The sequence below is a fragment of the Diplodia corticola genome, assembly GCF_001883845.1.
Source record: "Diplodia corticola strain CBS 112549 chromosome Unknown scaffold2, whole genome shotgun sequence".
In the NCBI taxonomy this organism is placed as follows: domain Eukaryota; kingdom Fungi; phylum Ascomycota; class Dothideomycetes; order Botryosphaeriales; family Botryosphaeriaceae; genus Diplodia; species Diplodia corticola.
The window spans coordinates 246,105-263,424 of record NW_017971481.1 but is presented as its reverse complement, the minus strand read 5'-3'; the positions used below and the strand labels follow the sequence as shown (position 1 = coordinate 263,424).

Here is a 17,320-nt window from a genome sequence, read left to right as displayed (position 1 = left end):
TTGAACCGGTGCAAACACTACGTTTGACGGTCGACTCCGCTCCGCCTGACTGAAGGACAGCGTCAGGCGTCGAAGGCGGGAGCAGCTTGGACAAGCTGGCAACCAGGCAAAAGTAACGGCCAACGTGATTAGACTCAATAGATGCACGGCAAACCGGGAGTTCTTTCATGGGCATTCGGCGACGGCGTTTCGTGCCATTTGGGCCGTCGCCATCCAACACGGACGAGGGGGCCCGCACGGGGGTCGGCGCTGGGGGATCTCGGTGGGGGCAAACATCTAGTTCCAGCGCGATTATTTCGGTTGGTTGGACACAAAAAAGCGGTTTCTCGCGAGACCAAAATGCATTTGTTCACGGCGACATTGTTCGCGCTCTCGGGAAGAGCATGCTCTCTGTGCTGCCGTGCGGCTAGGGTTCGCCAAGCACGACGCACGGCCGATGGTAAAGTGAAAATCGCCATGAGGAAAACAGCCATTGTTGGAGAATGCGAGCGGTGACGTGGTGGCCTCTCAGCTACGGGCGCTCGGGGAACCAGGGGCCACAGGGCGAGCACAGAGTTCGTGGTGAAACCCGTTTTGGGGCAACCGCGCTTGTGGACTGCTAAATTCGGAACGTCTCGGCGCGTGTACTCTCTCGTGCGTCCGCCCTGCAGGATCGCAATTGACGAGCTGATGCGACGCCGCGAGGGCGGGGTGCGCGGCTTTCATTCAGCTACAAGACGATCTGCAGCAGCGTCAATCTGCATGCGAGAACGTCACGGGCGCAAACAAGATTGCGATAGGGCGGCGTCAGCGGTGCCGGAGGCGACAGGGCCGAGGGCGGTGCCACGTGCATTGGCTGAAGCCGACGTTTCGCAGAAGAATACCTGATATGGGCGGGCGTTGTGCTGGGCGTCCCTTCAGGAGAGGGTGGTGTGGTCCGGCAGGAACGGGCTTAGTAGAGGGCGGCGTCACAGCGTGGTGGCGTGCCGTGGCCCCGAGGGCTGCAGCTGGATTGCATTGGGAGCCAGGGAGCCAGGGAGCCAGGGAGCCAGGGAGCCACGAGCACAGAAAGCACGCCAGCCGGATCGGCAGCTGGGGAAGAAGTGCGAGCCCGCAGCCCGCCGAGCCCGCGGATCCTGCTGCGATCGAGCCCGCGAGCCCACGAGCCCGCTGCCCACCCGGATCTGCAACTCAATCTCACGTTCCCTCATGCTGGGTCCCACGGTCCCACCCACGCGACTGGGGCCGACTAGCAGCATGCCCAAAAATTCCGATCTGCCCACCATTGGCTGCTGAGTCGCTGCTGATGGCGCTATCGTCGCCCGCCGCGCCCTGCCATCCCTGGCCCGCCGCGCGACGAACGGCATGGTTCTGCCTGCCAGTCCCTCCACATAGTGCGCCCACGAGCCAGCCCAGCCCGTAGTCAGGGCCCCATATCCTCCGCCCGTCTCCCCGTTTTCTGCCCTCTTGTGCTCTGAATGCTGCCTCGAGCCCACCAACCGACCATGCCGAGCTCCTACTTCCCCGGGGACCTTCTGCTCACCCAGCAAGTCATCAACCGCGTCACGCCCTACAGCCAATCCTACGAGTGCGTGAACATCATGAATTTCTGCAGCCCAAGGACTGACGTGATGTCGTGAGCACAGCATATACGACGCCGCCCGGCCCTACGTGATCGACGAGGAAGACGAGTCCTACAGCTACGACACCGACGACGCCGCGCCCTCGGTGAACATCCCGCGATTTAGCAATAAGGATGCGACAGACCGTGCGAGAAAGCGCTCCTCCCTCCCCCCGGCCCTCACCAGCGCGACCACCTCCATATATCGCACCGCCAACTCCATCATCTCGCAGCGCGCCGCCGTCAGCAAGCTCCCCGCCGGCCTGCAGTTGCGCACCCAATTCGAGAGCGCGCCCGCATTCGAGTCGAAGCCGTCGTGGGAAATGCACGGCGCCCACGGCCACGGCCACCCCGAGCGCCCTCTTTCCATGTTCACCCCTTCCGGCAGCCTTCGCTCCCACTCGAAACCCCAACATGTCCCGCAGCCGCGCATCTTCCAGAAACTGCCGCGTGAGGTGTACGCCTGTATCCTGCAGCAGCTCGAGGTGCTCCACTTCGGAAGGGGCACCCAGAGCTGCACGACTTGCTACTTGCGAGATTTGTACAGTCTTGCCTTGACGAGTCGCGCGTGGGACAAGGCCGCGAGGAACAAGCTGTAAGCACGCCCGACTGCTTCTGCTGTCCGGCCCGTGTGCTAACCCAGCCTTCTTCAGATATTCCAAGCTGTGGTTGCCTCCGCCAGACGTCGCGGACCCCAGGCAGGCCAAGTCAAAAACCCCTAGCCGCTTGAAATTGCTTCGGAAAACACTTCGAGAAAGGAGCGCCCTGGCGAAGACGGTGGTCGAGATCAAGGCGGCGGAGATGCAACAGGTCATGCTGCGGGCGAACTACAACGAAGGGCAAGAAATCCTGAATGATTTGGCGTCGATAGTCATGGCCTGCCCGAACCTGGAGAGACTCGCCGGCTTCTACAGGATCTACAACCACGAATTCGACCGCCTCAACCACGCATTATCCACGCGACGGAACCTGAAGGAGCGGGCGTGGATCATAGGAAAGCCAATCAACTATGGCGCGGGGAAACTAACGCAGCGACAAGCATTCGAGCTCTATCCGGGGCCGACAGAACTGTTCTTGCACCACCACGACGTCGCCACCAACCTGGAGACGCTCTTCCTCCACGGCCAGGACTCAGGGGCGATGGACTTCCGCGCCTTCGTCGCCACCTTCCGCAAGCTGCCGCGCCTCCGGCGCCTCCACATCTCCAACTTCTCCGACACCGACTTCAACGACCGCACGCTCGCCGCCCTGCCGCCGACCCTGACCGCGCTCCGCCTCGAGGCCCTCGACGGCGTCACCGACAGGGGGCTCCTCCGCTTCGTGCAGTCGCCGGCGGCGGCGGCGCTCACGTCGCTCGCGCTGGTGCACCAGGAGATCGTCGACCTCCTCATCGTCATCGTCCTGCTGCGCGCCTGCACGAAGCTCGAGCGCTTCGCCATCGTGCAGGACGGCTCGCCCGGCGTCAGCAGCGGCGTGCCGCTGTTCCGGCCCGTGTTCGCGTCCCCGACGCTGCGCTCGCTGCACTGGGACATACTGATGCCGGCGCCGGCGACGGACGAGCTGGCCGTCAGCGTCGCCGGCGGCGCCTTCCCCTCGCTCGAGCGCCTGCGCGCGCCCTGCGACTACGACGGCGCGCTGCAGGACCTGTGCCGCCCGCGCGCCTGCGTGACGCTGCCCGACGACGAGTACTACTTTTACGTCAAGAACAGCGGCAGGCGGAGCGACGTCAAGACCACCAGCGGCATCGGCCATCCGGACATGCGAGACTCGATGAGCCCGCACGACGGCGGCCCCGTCGTCCTCGGCGGGCCCATTCGGCCGGATTCGTCTTCCTCGTCGTCGCTGTCGCCATCCGACCGCATCGAATACACGCGCAACCTGGCCAAGGCGCGCCGCAGAGCCCAATCCCGCATCGACGCCCGCGTCGAGTGCTACTCGCCGACAACAGCAACACGCCCGTCAGCACCGGCGCCGTCTCCGCTACCCGCAACTACGCACAACCGCACGCGCAACGTCTCGGGCCCTGGCTCCGGCTCCGGCTCCGGCTCCGGCTCCGGCTCCGGCTCCGGCTCCGGCTCCGGCTCCGACTCGTCCTCGTCGTCCATCTACTCCTCGTCATCCCACAGCGCGACGAGCCTGGGCACCGGCAACGGCATCATCCAGATCGTGGTCGAAAACGAAGACAACGTGGTGACGGAGCGCTTCTCGTTCGACTACGTCGGCACCATGGGCAGCGGCGTCGAGTACGCGCTCGAGCCGGACGTGGGCGGCAGCCTGGACGCCGTCATCGGCGTCGGGGACCTGATGCTCGGGGCGCCGGTGAGGGGGTTGATGAATATGGGAGGATCAGGATCGGGATCAGGATCGGGAGGTGGTGGCGGTGGTACTGGGTTCAGGGTGAGGGATGCGTGTGCGGGGGGCCCGGCGGCGGGGAGGTGGCATCGGTCGAGGGCGAGGGTGAGGTTGATTGAGGTTGCGGATTTCTTCTGATTGGGGGGATGGGGATTGGGGTTGGGATGGGATTGGGATTGGGATTGGACGGGATGGATGAGATCCGATCTTGGCACGTTCTTTGCTTTTTCTTTGGAAGAGAAAAGTGGGCGGTTTCTTTTTTTTTGTTTATGACGACCTTGCACATTCCCTCAGGATTTTCCTTTTTTTTTTCTCTCTCTCTTGGTTTTCTGGGGATGTCATGTATTGGGACATGGGAGATGGGCGTCATGTGGGGTTCAAGCGGGTGAGTTGCTGACTTGCATCTGTATGGTGTTGGTGGTGAAGGCTGGTTGGGTGGTTCTTTATTCAGTGTGTATTTGGTTGGATGATCCCCCGCACCGTCTGGTTGCTTGATTTTTGCATCTGGACGTAAGTGCACAAGATATCTGGTGCAATAGAGAAATTGCTGCGCCTTGCCAACTCAAGGGCGTGGAGGAGCCAATCACACCCTTGTCACTTCATGCGTGTGATGTGACTTATCAGCACTGCGCCACAAGGCTGGATTGCACTTTCGTGTCTCACAGCCTTGCTTGCACTTGGATTGCACTTTCGAAGGCATATTTGACCGCGCGCTCGGCCTCCCCAGCTTTGGTGTCTCTCGGAACTCACGTCTTCATCCCATCTCTTGCATATGTCGTCGACTATTCGCGTCTCTCAAATGCCTTCAGCCTCGCCACCCGTCCAACCTTCCAAGATGGCTGGGGTGAGCAAGCCTCGGCTTGATTGGGGGACCCACAAGGACGCCATCATCCAACTGTATCAGGAGAAGACGATGGCCAAGATGATGTCCGAGATGAAGGCCAGAGGTTTCGACGCGTCGTGAGTAGTCGCCTTCCTGCCGTGCAGCATGGACGAGGTTTCTGTTGCGTTCAGCCACTGACTTGTTCCTCTTCTCACCAGGCGGAGACAGTATTTCAACAAACTTCAACAGTGGGGCGTGCGGAAGTACTCGCGCAAACCAGCCCTTTCTCCACGCCAGTCGGACTTGGCCCGTGAGATGCGTTCCCTCGATGCTCAAACCAGGTTAGGACCACCAAGTATATTGGTCATAATGCACGATGCTAACAAAATGGGCCAGCCTGACCACCAACCGCCGTTCACCAAGACCTTCGGAAAGGATATTCTTTACATGCCGCGCTGCTCCCTGCGGACGATGGCAACTTTGGCGGAACGACACTCGCACCGGCATGCTCCGCCACCAAGGCATATCAACCGCTTTGCGTCGCAGCCCGATCCCCGGCCCGAGCCAACATCACGAGCTGCTGTGCCAGGCCCGAAAGCTCGAGGCAAAAATGGTCTTCGACCTCAGCAAGCTCGACCTCGACGACCCTCGCGTGGTCTCAGGATCAGCCGATGCATCGTTCCAGTGGTACGACGAATGGGGCGAGGAGGCCGGTTATTTTTCTCTTCCCGGCCACCCGCGACGCGATCCGGGCAGAACCTCTGCCAGGCCGACGGAGCGGCGGACGCTTGCGCAGTGCATGCCGGCCGAGATGGTGGTGTTCGCGAAAGCCCTCTTGCCCATCTGGGAGGCTTTTCTTGCGGCTGGAGCCCGCAGGCCGGGGCTGCTCCTCGGTGGGGAAAACATCCAAAACATTAAGCAGGCTTTGGATACGCTCGTGGGGGTTTTTGAAACCCTGTCGCTGTTCCTCTCGCCGTTCAGCTCCAGGGACAGCAGAGAGACCTACGTCCTCAGCTTGTGCGTCTTGCTCTGGATGATGCGCATCATGGAGCAGGCAGTTGGGGAGAAAGTCGTTGAGCGGGACCGGTTGTGGGGGCTGATTGATGGCGTGGAGGTGAGTGCACGCTTCCTTGTGTGTGTTCCACCATCAAACTAATGTTTTGGTCAGGACAAACTCATAGTCTCACTCGTATGCGAACAGTCCGCAGGGACTTCCGCCCCGGTAGGCTTCTCGCCGCAGATATGTGCAGTCAACATGCCTGACCTCTATCTTCCTGGACTTGCCTTGAGTGATCCGAACGAGAGCACCACGCGTATGCTCGATTCAGACGTGTCTTGGTGGGAGAAAGACCATTCTTGTATCCCGAGGATATCTGAATCAGAGGGAGACGATGCCGAGGGTTTGGGGCTGGGAGGCTCTGTCGATGGCTTATTGAACGATACGTCGTTCCCAACGGGTGACATTTCCTTAGGGGGCTATGGCCTATATTTGGAATGAATTCAAACGGGAAAACGCTCGATCAACAAACCTACAGCTCTTTTATAATGTAAAGCCTTTTCTTGATGTCGTAGTGCGGTGGCCAGATATAGTTAATTATACCTCCGCTTCGGGCTGTTGAGTGCAATTCCATCATAACAACGAGTTACGTAAGGGGGCTCAGGTTTCCTACAACCCAGTGTGCCCTTCCGACATCTAGCGACAGGAAAGCCAGAGGTTGTGGATCGTCCACCTTTCTGATATTGTCATCTGTGGCCAAAGGATCGGATTTGGGCTGGAAATGGGGGCGTGATTAGGCGCCGAGGCTGAATTGCACTTTCAGGATCAAGGCTGCATTTGCTTACGTGCAGGTCGACCCCTGTGTCAGCATGGATTGCATTTCTCTAGTTTCCCCGCACTTAAAAACACAACCAGCTCTGGGCTTGTTGCAGTTTATGACTTCTTTAGCCTCCTGTTACCAGCACATTGCTCTTCGAAAACCTATGTCGAGTCACACTACGCCATGTCCACAGGTCAACCCCATGGCGCTAATGGACGCGAGTGCAAGAATAGGCTTGCGTGGGATGCCCACAAGTACATCATCATCGGACTGTACGAACGAATGACGATTGAGCAGATGATGGTAGTGATGTTGGCTTTGGGGTTTCGTGCGTCGTCAGTGCCACGCTGCGCTACAATACAACCCAGCCGCAGACACGCAGCTAATGATTATGCAGAAAACGGCAATACCACAACAAACTCCGAGCGTGGAACGTGCGAAAGAACAAGGCAAAGTGCGGGACAAAAAGAGCAGGGTCGAAAGCCTGTGACGACATCTCTACCAAACGCCAGAGGCTCCATGATCCATTGCCTTCATACATCCAGGACTCCTCTGCCCGGATGATGCCCAGCACTCAAGTACCCCTCAAGGCTTTGTCCCTAGGAGAACACATCCCGCAGGACTCGTTTCCTTCCCAACCTCAGGACATCCATTCTGGTGTGGTACCAAATGCCACTATAGTCCACGGATACTCCTTTTATGATGTTACTCCCCGGACTGTATCCATGGCTGAAGAAACCTATGATGATGTTACTTCCCGGACTGTATCCATGGCTGAAGCAACCTGTGATGATGTTCCTACTGAACATCATTTTTTCCTTGACTCATTTACCTCGTACACTCCGTACCATTCTCCTTCCTGGACCTTATCCAAGGCTCCGGGAGACTGTGAAGATGTTCTCGCAGAACATCAGCCTCTCCATAGCTCCTTTCCTTTTCCACTTCAGGATGCCGTTCCGGCCCAGACAGGACCCAGGACTCCATCAATCCGGGATGATTCCTGGAGCAAGTGCCAGAGCCCTCAGGATTTGACTGATGTGCTTCTGGACACGACCGGCTCTTCAAGTCCTTCCGCCGAGGTGCCTGGCTGTCGAGGATTTGAAGAACTGTCAACTGTTCAAGATGCTTACGAGGTCCCACAAAAGTTGCAGGTTCGACAACGGGGCGAAAATCGCAAGGAGGCCGTCGTGTCAAGCAACGGACCGGAAAGTAGGTTGCTTTCATCTAATGCACTCGATGATGACGATGTTCTTACTGTTGACGTGCTAGTCTTTCCGACGTTCGAGGAGAACCAATCTCAATACCCGCAGCAGAGCGACGCAGCGTTAGATAGCCTCACGGCAGGCGAGTTCGATGATGGTGGTGACGATGAGGATGAACTGGCACAATTCTTCACCTTCCCGACGTATAATGCACTGCCGGAATGGTGTGCAGCTTGAAAAGGTCACGAGCTCGCGTGGGCCCAGAACAAACTACGTCAAAGCCATAGCTGTGATTCGTTTTCTTTTTTCCTTTTTTTCCCAGTCAATTTCCCGGTGTGGATACAGCTGGTGCGATGTTGATCCTGCTCGTGAAGAATAAGGCGCAAGTATTTACGAGTGAATCGGGTTGACTATTTCAGAACTCATGGCTTAGTGGACGGCAGACTTGATATGAAGAGTTTTCATTGTTGGTGGCGGCCAAATCGCACGCGATATGCCATTCTGCATCGCATAATCAACCAAATCTGCATGAGAGTGACAACGCCAAACTTACAAAGATCTTGTCTAGGAGCCTGGAAGCTACCTCTTTCGTATCCAAACGTCTACCTCGCGACACACCTCTTCCTATATTACCATATATACACATGAAAAGCCCGAGAAACTGCCTTGTGACGTTCGCCATCAAACTGATGTGAAGCTTTCCTCAAAGTTTTTTACAGTTCTTACAACTTCGCCTTCTCCTTGATCGCGCTCTCTTTAGGCCCAATCAATGGGTCGTACACGTTCAAGCCCAGCGTGTCCGAAGGAACACCTGCACTGTGCAAGCTGAGACCCCTAGTGTCGATCAAGCTCGGATTGAGTTGGTCGATGCTGGAGCAACCGATGAGACGCATGTTCATCTCCATCTCGTCCTTGAGTAGCTGCAAGGCCCGGTCCACGCCAGGCAAACCATAGGCAGACATGGCGTACAGGAACGGGCGGCCAATGCCGACACCCTTGGCACCTAGGCAGAGCGCCTTAATGATGTCGGTTGCACGTCGGACACCTCCGTCAATGTAGACTTCGATCTTGTTCTCCCATCCCCGCTCGCGCAGGATCGGCATGACCTCTGCGAGAACCTCAACGCCGGAGCGGGCGAAATCGAGCTGACGACCACCGTGGTTGGATAGGACAACGCCCTGAACGCCAGCCTCGACGGCCTTTAGGACGTCTTCGACACATTGCACGCCCTTGAGGATGATTGGCATCTTGGTGATGGACTGGAACCAGGGGATGTCTTTCCAGCTGAGCGAGGGATCAATGAAAGATGAGATGGCACGTGCAGCGCCTTGAGAGCGGTCTACACTCTCGCTAGAGCTGCTCTGGACGTTGGAGCCGACGTCGTCGAATTTGCTGCGCATGTCCTTTTCGCGGCGGCCCAGCTGAGGTGCGTCAACAGTAATGAAGAGGCCCTTGCAGCCGCGCTTTTCGGCGTGCTCCACGATTCCCTTGGTGATTTCGCGGTTCTTGTTGACCTGAGGGGAATGTTAGCGGGATCAGGGCTCGGATGGAGTCATTGCACTTACGTAGAGCTGGAGCCATTGCACCTGATCATCCTCCTTTGCGTCGACAATCTCGTCAAAAGAGCAAGATGCAAGAGTAGGGATCATCTGAATGACGTTGTGCTTCTTCGCACCACGTGTGAGGACGACCTCACCCTCAGGGTGGCCAAGCTTGCCGAGAGCAGTGGCAGTGACGTAGAGAGGAATATCAACTTTGGTGCCAAGCATCGTTGTCGAGTAGTCGACCTTCTCCACGTCAACGAGGATCCGGGGGCGGAACCAGATTTTGTGGAAGGCGGAATGGTTCTCCCGCATAGTCTGCAGGCCAAGGTCAGCCAGTGGTCGGTTTACGATTAGGTGTGGCGCTTGTAGTCAATTCCACGTGGCTGGTCAGACCCAACGGTGGAACTCGGCCACATCCGGGAAATCACAGTCCACTGCCGGATAGGAGGGCTTACAATCTCGTCGTCTGCACCACTCGAGTAATATGCCCATGCCGTCTTCTTCATAACATTCCTCGCCACCGCCTCGAAGTCCATTAGGTTGTAGCATTGCTCCAGGATGGGCTTTCTCGCGAGTCTCTCCTGACGCGCCTGCTCGTCGGGGTCCTCGGTCTTCTCCTCCTGCTCGACCGTGTTCATGTCAACCTCGCCCAGGTGCTTTGACTTGTCGAGGTACTTGTCGAGGGTGTCGGGCGGGTGGATGGGCTCGTATTCCTCGGTAGCATCCTTGCCGGCGTACTTGAGGATGATCTTGGGGCCACCGGGGTGCTCGGGCAGGAATTCGGTGACATCGTATGCGCGGCCGTGGACAATGACCCAGCAGCTCTCGCGGGAGTTGTGCTTGGCGATCTCGGCGCCGGTGAGCTTCACCGGCTGCGTGTCGTTGCTCTTGCGGTTCATTGCGGGGAGGGCGTGCGCTCGGCTGGGGCGGGAGTGGTGCGGCGGGCAGGAGCGAGGGCAGGAGCGAGGGCTGGGCGGGGAAAGAGCGAGAGTTGAGCGGCGGGGAGAGAATTATGTATGAGTTGTCGAGCACCAGGAAGATATTGCAGTTTTGGTACCGATTAGCCCGGCCCTTCCTGGGATTTCCGGAGCGGTTATCGCAGCGGCTCGAGCCCTGGGGCGTCGGCTCAAAGGAATCCGAGTGACTGTGGGGTAAGCTCTGGCAACGAGGGCTGGGTGCGCAGTGCGCCAGCCACAGGCCAATGACACGGCATCGCTTGCTAAGCAGGGGCCGGTCGCCTGTTGCGCGCGCGCTGGAGCCGGCGCCGCTCGCTGGTCCGGCTGGTCCGCATGCCAGATGTCAGCACCGACCTCGGGCCTGCTGCTGGCGGGTTTCCAGCGGTGCCCGCCCGCGAGCTACGGATAACAACTACACAGCTGCCGTGCTCTGCTCCTGCGATGGTCCCCGCTTGGTCTCGCCGATCTGGCCGGCGCGTGCCTCAGGCAGCGCGGCAGCCGGGCCGAGCACAGCAGACGCCCCGAGCGGCGCTGCGCACGCGGACGTCCACGATCCACTTTCGATGATTGTCATGCGGCTGCCAATCCAGGCCGATCGCGCGCCGCCTCTCGTCATCGCTGCTCACCACCACGCGCCAGCGCCAGCATCCAATCCAAACGCCGTACCTCGCCTGTCTCCTGCGCGAGCTTCGCCAAGGTCCGCCTCGCTCGCTCTCCGCTCTCCCATGGCTGCGTCGCGGCAAGCCTCCTTAAGCACGCCGGCAGTTGCCCAGCGCCGATCCTAGCCCTCGCGCGTTTCGCACGTCAGCCCAGCGCCGTAGCTGCACCGCAAACCGCAGCATTCAGCACAATCCTTGACCTTTGGCACACGGGCCTCCGACCATCAACGTCTGCTAATCTCCCCACGCGCCTGTCTCAACACGCCTGCTCTTCCGTTCCACCTGCGCCACCAGGACGCCGTAAACCTCGAGATGGCCGGTTCAGACGTCGAGGCAAAGGTTGTCGTGCTAGGCTCGCAGGTACCCACCATTTTCCACCCAAACACCGCCTCTTCCGCAGACCGCTGACCCAACCCAGGGCGTCGGCAAAACCAGTCTGGTCCACCGCTACGTCAAGAACGCCTTCGCAAACACCACCTCCACTGTCGGAGCCTCGTTCTTGACCAAGAAGGTCGTCGATATCGACACTTCCACCGTGGTTCGCCTCCAGATATGGGACACTGCTGGCCAAGAGAGATACCGCAGCATTTCAAAGCTGTACTACCGGGGTAAGTCATGGTCCCTGCATATCGTGCCGCCCCTTCACACCCGTCCACGCGAGATACACCCCCGTGCCCTGTACGCTTGCGCCAAAGGCACTATGGAAAGGCTTGCCGCCTTGGCTCGAATCTCCGTGAGCAGAGACAAAAGAGCGGAGAATTGCCGGATGCGGGCGACCGGAATGCTGACAGCATACACATGCAGGCGCTAATGCAGCTGTTCTCTGCTACGACATCACCGATCCGAAGTCCTTTGAGGAAATGGGCCGCTGGCTCATCGAGCTGAAGAACAATCTGGGAGACGACATCATCCTGCACGTCGTTGGCACCAAAGTCGATAGGGTTGCAGAGGACCCTTCGGCACGGAAGGTTCCTTTCGAAAGATGCATCGCCTACGTCGCCGAGAACCTGTTTCCGCAGCAGACACAGCAGGACAAACAGACCACGTCCGTGCCAAAGAGCCTTTGGGGCGTCACCGGCGGAGGCAAGGACGACAGCGGCATGGCGAGCCCGCAAAGCAACAGGAGCAGCGGCTTCTGGGGCCAGGACGTGGGATGGGACTGTTGCCACGAGATCAGCGCCAAGGATGGTGAGGGCGTTGAGGAAGTGTTCCGAGTCATCACTCGCAAACTGGTCGAGCAGCGGAACAAGATCATGGAGCAGGACTTTCTCAGCTCAGGCGGCGTGACTCCTGCGCTCAACGGTGGGGCCGGCCAAGGAGGCTATTTCGACTACTCTTCGGGGAGTGGGAGCGGCAGCTTCAGAGTCGGCTTGGGCGATAAGCGCCGGAGTTGGCTAGGCTTCCCGACTCCTTCACCAGGACTTGGCGGGCCCATGCAGACCCCTGGTGGCGAAGAGTGGAATGCTGAGATCGAGAGGACTGAAAAGAAAGGCAGTAGGTGTTGCTGAGCGTCGGCTCACCGCTACCAAGACAGCCCAAGCCTAGGATCAACTTTGTTTTGGGAAGATCTACGCGGCTTGATAATCAGGCTGGCCACACAACGATGAGGGATGAATCCTGGTCGTAAGGCACCATTGCGAGACACGCGATGAACACCGTTTTATACCAGTCGGCACCGGTTTAGAGTTACTCAAAGTTTTCCCTTTTTGGTATATTTTTTCTTGGCAGGGACAGGGTTTCATGGTTCACCGCTGTTTATCAATGCTCGATTTCACTTTTCTTGCGTTTCTGGTTTGATCTGCTGTTCCCATAACGATTGTCTTTTCTCTTTTTTCTTTTGGTGGCATAGCTTTGCATAGTAACAGTGTGTATGCATTGGGTATTTCATGCTCTTGCGTACCTCTTTCCTTCTTGTCTTCTCTCCTCTCTTTGCTTTCTTCTTTTCTCCCTTCTGTTTTGGCAGCAAAGGCAGACATGTGATGCAGGCATATGGCGTTCGTCTTGATTTCGAAAGAGACTAAAGAAATAACGTCGCCCACGCGGGGTTTGCTTAATCACGAAAGTTACATCAGAATAGAGATACCCGATTGACTTCTCCAAAAGAATGATGCAATGTGGCCCTGAATGCTCTGTGCACGGACATTACAGCCAGCCAGGTGCGTCAAGATGATGTAGGCGAGCAAAAGAGTGAGTAATAAAAATGATTCTCTTCACGTCAGCACGTTTGTGTATTGGCACACCAATTGGCAGCTCTCAAACCTAAATCTTCCGTTCTAATTGGATCGTATGTGCTCGCATGGCACATGCTCTAGGGCACTCCTACTCTAATGGATAAGTCGGAATTACTACAGCTTCATGGTTCCGGCACTGTCCCCATGCTGTTCTCTGTTCCTCGGCTCAAGGTCATTGGTCTCGACCTGCTCAAGAAGCCGGTGGTGGATTGACTGTACCAGAAATTGGTAGAAGACCAACAGCCCTGAGTAAAGGCCTCCCAAATGTTAAGGAACTCAGGCTGCATGCCTATACCGTGATAACAGAGAAGGCGCTCACTCATATCGCGCATCTCCTCTTGCATCATCAGTCATTGATAAACATCGTTTCTCTGCATCATGTCGTCTTATTCCTTTCCACCAGCAAAGAGCTGGAGCAGCACGAACAGTCCAATGGCCCACCAATACCTATGACTTGAAGTTAGCACAAATTCCGACAAAACACGACCGCGACCCGACCACACTCACTTCTGCAAAAACGTCTTTTCCGGCTCTTCCTGCCCCGCAAGCTTCCCCTTCTCATCCAACACCACGGGCTTGTTCAAAAACGGCGCCGGCCCCGCCTGCACTTTCTCGACCTTCACTTCCACGACATCCTCGCCGGTCTCCGCAGCACGAGGCTCGGCGCCAAAGCCGACGCCGTAGACGACGCCCTGCGCGTCAGCGTGCAGGACGAGCGTCTTCTTGTACTCCGGGCCGAGCGCCGCGGCCGCCGTCAGAATGCCGGTCCAGTCGGGCTTCTGCAGGCCGATGCGGACGAGGCCGTTGGGGTCGCTGCCGGCGGCGGTGAAGATGCCTTTCGGAGGCTTCCAGGACACGACGGTGGCGCTGGCATTGGCGGCGTTGTACGAGAGCTGGGCCAGGTGCTGCGGGGCGGAGGCGTCGAGCGGCCAGACGTGGATGTTGAGCGTCTTGTCGGCGGCGGCGAGGGCGGTGGTGAGCAGGAGGGCGAGGACGATGGCGAGGAGGCGGGGGGCGAGGGACGCCATGGCGGGCGGCAGCGACGTCGACTCGAGCTGCGGGGGAGGGAGGGGGGTTGAGCGGTGTGCGGCCGCTGCGCGCGTTGTGCAGGGTGCAGGAGAGTTGCAGGAGTGCTGTGCTGGAGCTCCGGCGCGTTCGCTGCTCAGTCAGCCCATGGCGCGTCGGGGGCGGCCGAACGTCAGGCCGGGCTGGTCGGCTGGGCGGGGGCAAGTCCGCCGAGAACTGGGGGCTAGGGCGGCGAAAGCACGGGGCAAGACTGGCGACGGGATCCGTGGGATGGCGGCTGCAGATGCTGCCTCCGTGCCTCGAATCGCGGGCGCAGGCACCACCGTGCAACGTCAACGTGGTCCGCCGGCGCCCCTCGGAAGCGCAGGAAAACCGGCCATCGTGAGATGGCGGCCAATGACGACGGCGGGCGAGAACACCGGCCAAGAGCTGGCTGGGCAAATCGCAGCTTGTCCGGGGCGCGCGGCCCACAATTCGGTTGCGGAGGACCCTTCGAGCTAGCCAGGGTATGAAGTCATCTGCGGAAGCTCTCGACGATCGTGAGATTCTGAGGGAGCTAGGAGGCTGCGTCTCAACAGCTTTTCCCGCGCCCCTCCCCCGCCAGAACCTCTCTTCTCCTGCATCTCTCACCCCTCAAGCAAATCTGCCTCCAATTGCCCCATTTGCCTCAGAACACTCGCCTCTTTCCAGCTGCACCCTCGATTCCCACACCTCAGGCACCGCACGCCTCAGGCACAAGCACCCGTCGTCTCTGCCGTCCAGCTCACCGCACATCGATCGTGAGAACGGCTCAGGCTTCAATTGTCGCCCATCATGACTTCCCTTCCCTACAGAGCTCCTCCCACGCGGAAGCAGTCGCGTCAGATGTCGACTGACCCGCGCAACGAGCTTCACCCCCACGTCGACCACTTCATTGGTGTCGACGTCGGCACGGGCAGCGCGCGTGCCTGCATCATGAACAGCCAGGGCGACATCGTCGGCCTCGCCTCTGAGAACATTGGCCTTTGGCAGCCGCAGACCGGCTACTACGTGAGCCCGCCCGTCTTACCCTTTCAGCTGCCCAGCCGCTGACGTGCTGATGCAGGAGCAATCCACCACCGACATCTGGCGGTGCATCTGCTCGTCCGTCCGCCGCGCTCTGGACCAGCACAACATTGATGCCGACACCGTCCGCGGCATTGGCTTCGATGCCACCTGCTCGCTCACCGTCTTCAACGCCGAGACGGACGAGCCGGTGTGCATTACTGGCCCCAACTTCGACAACCGCGAGGGCCATGACCGCAACGTCATCTTGTGGCTTGACCACCGCCCCGTCGATGAGACGGTCAAGATTAACAACACCAACCACAACCTGCTCCGCTATGTCGGTGGCAAGATGTCCATTGAGATGGAAATCCCCAAGGTTCTCTGGCTGAAGAACAACATGCCCAAGGAACTGTTCGACAAGTGCAAGTTCTACGACTTGACTGATGCTCTGACCCACATGGCTACCGGCAACGAGAGCCGCAGCTTCTGCAGTGTCGTCTGCAAGCAGGGTTTCGTCCCTGTTGGCGTGGACGGCAGTGTCAAGGGCTGGCAGGATGACTTCCTCAAGGAAATCGGTTTGGAGGAGCTGGTCGAAGACAACTTCAAGCGCATGGGTGGCGTCAACGGGGTGGTTAGCCTCTACCTTTTCCACAGATGTTCAGCTCATTGCTAACGATAGTTGCAGAACAACCACTACTCCACTGCTGGTGAGCTTGTCGGCCCATTGAGTGAGAAGGCTGCCCAGGACATGGGTCTTCCCGCTGGCATTGCCGTTGGTAGCGGCGTCATCGATGCGTACGCTGGCTGGATCGGCACGGTCGGCGCCAAGGTCAAGCTGTCCGATGAGGAGCTCAACTCGGACATGCCCAAGAACGATGTCTCCCAGGCCTTCACTCGTCTGGCCGCCGTTGCCGGCACTTCAACCTGTCACTTGGCAATGTCTCGTGAGCCCGTTTTCGTCAACGGTGTCTGGGGCCCGTACCGTGATGTCTTGCTTCCCGACTACTGGATGGCAGAAGGCGGGCAGAGTGCCACCGGCGAGCTGCTCAAGCACACTATTGAGACTCACCCGGCATTCAACGAGGCCATGTCCGTGGCCGAGACGTTCAACACGAACATCTATGAATACCTGAACGAGCACCTCCGCGAGTTGGCCGAGAAGCAAAACGCGCCCTACATCAGCTGGCTTGGCAGGCACATGTTCTACTACGGTGACCTGTTCGGCAACCGCTCCCCAATTGCCGACCCGAACATGAAGGGCTCCTTCATCGGTCTCAGCAGCGACAAGTCGCTGGACGCTCTGGCGCTGACGTACCTGGGAACCATGGAGTTCATTGCTCTGCAGACCCACCAGATCATCACTGCGATGAACGAGTCGGGCCACTCAATCTCGTCCATCTTCATGTCTGGCTCGCAGTGCCAGAATGACATCCTGATGCACCTCATCGCCGCGGCTTGCGACATGCCGGTCCTCATCCCCCGCTATGTCCACGCCGCCGTGGTCCACGGTGCGGCCATGCTTGGTGCCAAGGCCGCCTCGACCGACAAGGAGGGCAAGAGCACTCCGCTGTGGGAGATCATGGACCGCTACAGCAAGCCTGGTAAGGCCATCAAGCCGACCAAGAACGAGGGCGAGAAGAAGCTGCTGGCGACCAAGTACAAGGTGTTCCTCGAGCAGATCGACAACCAGGTCCGCTACAGGAAGATGGTCGATGAGACGGTGGCCGGCGACAAGGCCTGATTTACGATACTTTGACGGGTCTGTACATCAACATGTGCAAGACAGGATTACGACATGACTTCCTCAAAAGTTTCTTATTACTACGTAGTTGAACATACAGGGCTAGAGCGATAGAGTCCAAATGATAATTGCTTTCGCGAATGATGGCTATGGTTCAAAATGTGACATTGAGAGCCTCTGATCAGTGTGTCCCAATTACTCATCAAGTCTGTGAACATGGCTAGATTATACGTGTGAAGCTTCTTTGCAATCAACATTCCAAGTTGTTCGGAACTGACATGCTGTCACATGATTGCAGACTTCAAGGTGCTTCCTTTCCCTTTGGTGCCTTTGGTGCCTCTGT

The 17,320-nt window shown here is 58.3% G+C and overlaps 7 protein-coding genes across 7 annotated transcripts; 5 read left to right on the top strand and 2 right to left on the bottom strand.

The window, feature by feature from the left end:
- Nucleotides 1-1,484: 1,484 nt before the first annotated feature.
- BKCO1_200081 (uncharacterized protein) lies at nt 1,485-4,090 on the top strand (the record flags this gene model as incomplete). The annotated part of the gene is made up of 3 exons (XM_020272587.1): nt 1,485-1,567; nt 1,626-2,195; nt 2,254-4,090. 3 exons carry the CDS (start codon nt 1,485-1,487, stop codon nt 4,088-4,090), a joined length of 2,490 nt encoding a protein of 829 aa, XP_020134798.1.
- A 661-nt stretch (nt 4,091-4,751) lies between these two features.
- On the top strand, nt 4,752-6,273 carry BKCO1_200080 (ankyrin repeat protein; the record flags this gene model as incomplete). Its single annotated transcript, XM_020272586.1, has 4 exons — nt 4,752-4,912; nt 4,994-5,116; nt 5,172-5,889; nt 5,944-6,273. 4 exons carry the CDS (start codon nt 4,752-4,754, stop codon nt 6,271-6,273), a joined length of 1,332 nt encoding a protein of 443 aa, XP_020134797.1.
- An 879-nt stretch (nt 6,274-7,152) lies between these two features.
- BKCO1_200079 (uncharacterized protein) lies at nt 7,153-8,031 on the top strand (the record flags this gene model as incomplete). The annotated part of the gene is made up of 1 exon (XM_020272584.1): nt 7,153-8,031. The coding sequence occupies one exon, from the start codon at nt 7,153-7,155 to the stop codon at nt 8,029-8,031; it is 879 nt and encodes a 292-aa protein (XP_020134996.1).
- A 485-nt stretch (nt 8,032-8,516) lies between these two features.
- On the bottom strand, nt 8,517-10,237 carry BKCO1_200078 (l-lactate dehydrogenase; the record flags this gene model as incomplete). The annotated part of the gene is made up of 3 exons (XM_020272583.1): nt 8,517-9,308; nt 9,360-9,653; nt 9,794-10,237. The coding sequence occupies 3 exons, from the start codon at nt 10,235-10,237 to the stop codon at nt 8,517-8,519; spliced, it is 1,530 nt and encodes a 509-aa protein (XP_020134997.1).
- A 1,028-nt stretch (nt 10,238-11,265) lies between these two features.
- On the top strand, nt 11,266-12,461 carry BKCO1_200077 (ras-like gtp-binding protein; the record flags this gene model as incomplete). The annotated part of the gene is made up of 3 exons (XM_020272582.1): nt 11,266-11,313; nt 11,372-11,561; nt 11,758-12,461. 3 exons carry the CDS (start codon nt 11,266-11,268, stop codon nt 12,459-12,461), a joined length of 942 nt encoding a protein of 313 aa, XP_020135000.1.
- Nucleotides 12,462-13,570: 1,109 nt separating this feature from the next.
- On the bottom strand, nt 13,571-14,212 carry BKCO1_200076 (cyclin-dependent protein kinase regulator pho80; the record flags this gene model as incomplete). Its single annotated transcript, XM_020272581.1, has 2 exons — nt 13,571-13,631; nt 13,692-14,212. 2 exons carry the CDS (start codon nt 14,210-14,212, stop codon nt 13,571-13,573), a joined length of 582 nt encoding a protein of 193 aa, XP_020135001.1.
- An 811-nt stretch (nt 14,213-15,023) lies between these two features.
- On the top strand, nt 15,024-16,977 carry BKCO1_200075 (fggy-family carbohydrate kinase; the record flags this gene model as incomplete). Its single annotated transcript, XM_020272580.1, has 3 exons — nt 15,024-15,239; nt 15,295-15,867; nt 15,922-16,977. 3 exons carry the CDS (start codon nt 15,024-15,026, stop codon nt 16,975-16,977), a joined length of 1,845 nt encoding a protein of 614 aa, XP_020134998.1.
- Nucleotides 16,978-17,320: the final 343 nt, after the last annotated feature.